The 4,691-nt window shown below is 35.2% G+C and overlaps 1 protein-coding gene across 1 annotated transcript; it reads right to left on the reverse strand.

Moving 5' to 3' along the window:
* Nucleotides 1–413: 413 nt before the first annotated feature.
* Nucleotides 414–2,007, reverse strand: LOC124303338 (uncharacterized). The gene is made up of 3 exons (XM_046760436.1): nucleotides 1,807–2,007; nucleotides 1,453–1,736; nucleotides 414–1,343 (listed from the first exon to the last, which is right to left on the reverse strand). Exons 2-3 carry the CDS (start codon nucleotides 1,654–1,656, stop codon nucleotides 1,098–1,100), a joined length of 450 nt encoding a protein of 149 aa, XP_046616392.1. The 5' UTR covers nucleotides 1,657–1,736; nucleotides 1,807–2,007; the 3' UTR covers nucleotides 414–1,097.
* Between the last annotated feature and the right edge of the window lie 2,684 nt (nucleotides 2,008–4,691).

Consider the following 4,691-nt stretch of genomic DNA (forward strand, 5'->3'; position numbering starts at 1 on the left):
AAGTTCCTACAACTAATTTAGAATGTATGAAGTATCTCGCCAGTACAAAATTATAAAGTTGATTTTTGCTAAAAAATTATGGTTTTCATTTTTCTCCTAAACTACTAACTTTACAGCAAAATTGTAAAGGACCTTTTTTGTAGAGAATTTAATTTCCTACAAAAAAGTTCCATCAGCCGAAACTGTATAACTGATAGTTCCCAATATAAAATTAATTAATCACAAGAAAAACTATCAATATCACAATTTCATCGAGATTTTGGTATTTTTTTTTTTTTTAAGTATGGCTGAAAAAAGTACTATTGTGGTACCAATGTGAAATTAATTTTAATAATAGAAATAATAATGACATTAATATTTCTATGTTTGTGCAGTACGCAACTTGTTAAAAAATTTGAATCAAATTTTTTTTTATTTTCGTTTCGAAATAAACTAATTTATTTAACAATAAATCACATTTTATGTTTCACGTACTTAAATAACGAATTCAGTGACAGTTATAATAACTTATAATTAGAATTTGCACATGTCGGATAATTTTTACGGTTATTTTGAACAACCTGCAATAAATATTGTCGTTGATCTTCGTCGTTCATCAAGCAGTTAATAAACTCTTCAATGAGAGCAACCTCTCTCTCAGCAGTATCGTTAACAACTCTCAAATTGCTAAATGTATGAAGAAATTCTTGATAAGATGCATCATTTTCCCATGAATCAAAATCATTATCCATAAAATCGTATGGCAATTGAAACTGTTCGAAGATAAAAATTGACTTTTTGCTCACGAAGTCACTAATATTTTTTGATGCTATCAAATTTATCTCTTTCAGTGTCACATTCAGGCGTTTTACATCATCATTAGTTGTTGTTGACTCTTTAATTTTTATATTACATGTTATTTTAAGTTTTTCTTCGCATGTGACAGCCTCGTCGAAAAGAGCTAAACAAGCAAGTTGTTCATGTAGGTACGAACAATGATTAGATAATTTATCCAAAGCAGCTTCGGCCGCTTTAGGATGGACTTGCTTGTATTTTATTAAATTTTTGAAAAGTTCCAAGTCGTTGTGTGGTGCTTTGATCGCATTCGGGGCAGTAAACTACACCTTAGTATAAAAGATGACAATAAAAACACAAATTTCACGCAAATAACGAAGATCTGAAGCACTCCTGGTGAATTGATTCCTAAATATATATATTTTTAAACAATATACTGCTTTAGCAAGCCATCTTGCGTAGTGTATACCTTCAGGAGTTTTGAATTTGACCCCGTTAATTGGTATTCCTCCTAAGAAAATATAAGCTAACTCGAGTAACTCTCTGTAGTCATCTCTCGGCTGATGTTGCTAATGAAACAAAAAAAAATATTTTGAATGAGATATAATTTTCGGAAATTTTACTTAAGAGTAAATCAGATTAAGGTTAACAGTACAATGTTAATAAGAGGATTTTTACCTCCAATTGGTCCTCTATGAATTCTAGGATATTATTTTTATTATCATGTAACACATCTTTAATTATCACGTCGTCTATGCCGATATCATACATAGATGTGTTAATTTTAGCCCAATTATCTTTTAGCCTCTTAAATATTGGTACGTGTGGACTGTTTGTTACTGCCCAAGCAATTTCAGTTACGGTTCTCAATATTATTTCCATAATATGATGACGACATGCAAAATAAAGTATATCACGATCTAGTTTCTTTTTTAATAAAGTACACACACCTGATTGAATTCCTGAAAATTAATTTAATTTTAGCATATTTATCAATAATATATCAAAAACGGTTATTATAAAAAAAATTACCAGTGTTAACAGCAGTTGTGTCAAAGCAAAATGTTTTGACGCAATCGACAAGATTCCAGTCATTTAGAGGAGTATAAACTGCGTGAGCTTCTTTCACTCCAGTTCCTTTGTCTACCACAGGAATAGAAAGTAACTGCTCTAAATTTACTCCAGAAGCAATAATAGGTAACCGTTCTTCTTTAGAAGATCCTACTGAAGTAAATAATTAACTATCCCAGTGGATGACAAGGCAGAGATTTTTTTCAAATGTGTCTTTTAAATTCACGGCAATATTTTTTCGAAGTTTGATACAAGCATTGTGAATTGTCGAATAACTCAAATTCTATTTTTCCAGATTTTCTCCAATACTTAAAATGACTGCTGAAATGATGTGCATAGCATTTCTGTCAGTTGTATTAGTTCTATCTAATGCTGAGACTAGTTGAGGTGTCATAATATTTTTTTTTTTGCCACTTTAGATTTCGGTATTGGTAGCTCATCTTCAAAATTGGAGTGACACCGTTTCAGTTGACTGTCGGTAGATGATTGACTGCCCAAACTGATTGTATTTAAGGTCTTAGAATGTTGACTGAAAGCTAAAATAAAATCCAAATATAAGCACATATACTTTGTGACGGGTTTTGAGTCCGCACGAATAATGTGGGGGGTGAGAGAGACAATTAGAGACGGGGCGGATGTAAAAGGTAAAACTTGGTGTGTATATTTGAGCAAAAGGGGTCGACTTAAACTAAGAAAAGTACAAAGGGTTGTAGACTCGAACGGGGGCTGATCACGCCTCAGCCCTTAGCGTTTCTTAATACTAACTTACAGGTACGCGCGCGGGGGGGGGGAGAGTGGTTGAGGTGCCGGGGAATGTGAAGTCGGGAGGGTTGGTATTGCGAGGGGATGGGGTGGTGTAGCGTGACGTGGAGTGTGAGGTAGAAAGGGTCGGTATTGCGAGGGGAGGAGCAGATCGGCTGTAGAATGCAGGCTAACCTGGTGTCGTCGGCGTGTGTGTGTGGGTGTCTCGAGGTGTGGTGGAGTGTGGCTGGGTCTCGCTGGTTCCTGGAGTCGTCGGCGTGTGTGTAGCGGGGTGTGTCGGTGTGAGTGTGGTGGTTCCTCTCGTTCTTTCTTTCTCTCTCTCTTTCGCTCGTAGCCTAGGCTGTTTTTGGTCTCGATTCTGTCACGGCCGTGATCGTACTGAATCTGGCGCTCGGCTCTGCCGAGCGTCGGGGGGGCTTCGGTGATGTTCGGGTCTTTCCCGACGGGACAGGGCTCACCCGTTCGGCTCTTCCCCGCGGGTTTGGGGTTTGTTGTGACTTGCACTCTAGGTGCAACGTCACAACTTTTAGACAGAATAGAGGTTAGGTAATGAATAAACGTAATTAATAATTACATGTATTTTAATATCGCTAAATTTATACTTACTTAGCTCTTTTTCAATTACGTTTTTATCTTCTTTGAATTGCATAGCTTCGTCGATATCTTGATTATCAAGAATGCCGGATTCGCTTGATAATTCATTAGCTAATTGAAAACAATTAACCGATTCTCTACTTTTTATGAGAAATTCTTTGCAGCTATCTGGCGAGTACTGATATTTGCTATTGTCAGTAATATCAAACAATTGGTTCAGCTTTAGATTGAATGTATCTGTTTTTTCTTGTTGTTTCTTGGATTTTTTTGCCAATTTTCGATTTTTTTTTTAGGTTAATATAGTCTTTATGGAAAATTTCAAGTTTTTTAATACTTTGTTATCGTTGGCAAGTAGGAATTAAAAAGTTACTCCAAAGATCATTCAATTCACTTATAACCTCATTAGAACTTCGTCGAATGGTCATTTTAAATCCACGATGTTTATGCATGAAAAGATTCATAACCTCACGATATGTAGGTAATTTTTTAATATTGAACTTATTCAATTCAAAACCAAGTAAATAATTGTAGGCTTTTTTTCCAATATCTTCCCTCATTTTCTAAGTTATTAACGTAAACGATTAAAGGTTAAAAATTACTATAACACGATTAAAAAGTGTAGATACAACCGAAGAAACGATGCGACAAGTCACGATGAATAGAGTAAACTGAAAACAATAATCTTTGTGTTGAGACAGAGAACATATTTCGAGATTTCTTCTTCTTCTTTTTCTCATTTTGGCTGGTCTCCCGGAGTAGAGGGATTCCAGCCTGGCCAATGAGAAGGTTCCCGCGCCGGCCAATGGTCGAAACATACATGTATATGGAAGAATTGAAAGTTTTCACTCACTTTTTTTTTTTTTTTTTTAATTGATTAATCACAATAAATAGCTAGATTGGAAAAATCTTATCGAGAATATTAAAATCATCAAATGTTAATGTAAATCACTCTATCTAATAAAAAAGTTTCGAACAAATGAACAGGTACAAAAAGATTATAATAACAATAGTATAAAAAAGATTATAATAACAATAGTATACGCATGAAGTGGGCGGTGAGGTGAGATGCCGAAAACAAAACAAAAAAAGCATCTAGCAAAGAAAACTTACTTTGATAGCTGTCATCGGCTGTTTATGACAGTCTTTAACCAATATCTTTATAGGTATCTGATTCTGACACGCAAAAAATGAACATGCAAACGAAAATTATCGAGATGATTCCTGACGGAGTTGTCTGTTTCGCGCGCTGGCGTATTGTGTGTACGGCACTCAAGATCGACACGCAGAGATGAGACGAGTATCGTTTCAAATAAAGTGGATAATTGGTCTACATTTGCGGGTTTTATTACAGGTAATGAGTCAAACGGTGCTGTGATTAGGTCACCTGGTGATTACAAATCACATATGAATAAAAATGGAATTTACGGGGGAGAAGCAGAATTAGCTGCAGCTGCGGACATTTTTAATACATGTTTAATCGCGTATTGCGA

Source organism: Neodiprion virginianus, chromosome 4, assembly GCF_021901495.1.
Source record: "Neodiprion virginianus isolate iyNeoVirg1 chromosome 4, iyNeoVirg1.1, whole genome shotgun sequence".
Classification (NCBI taxonomy): domain Eukaryota; kingdom Metazoa; phylum Arthropoda; class Insecta; order Hymenoptera; family Diprionidae; genus Neodiprion; species Neodiprion virginianus.

Excerpts from the sequence above, each read along its gene's own strand:
- LOC124303338 (XM_046760436.1), bottom strand. The coding sequence starts at position 1,656 with ATGGAAATAATATTGAGAACCGTAACTGAAATTGCTTGGGCAGTAACA. Across the intron at positions 1,344-1,452 it reads TCATAGAGGACCAATTGGAG|CAACATCAGCCGAGAGATGA; the intron begins GTAAAAATCCTC and ends TTGTTTCATTAG.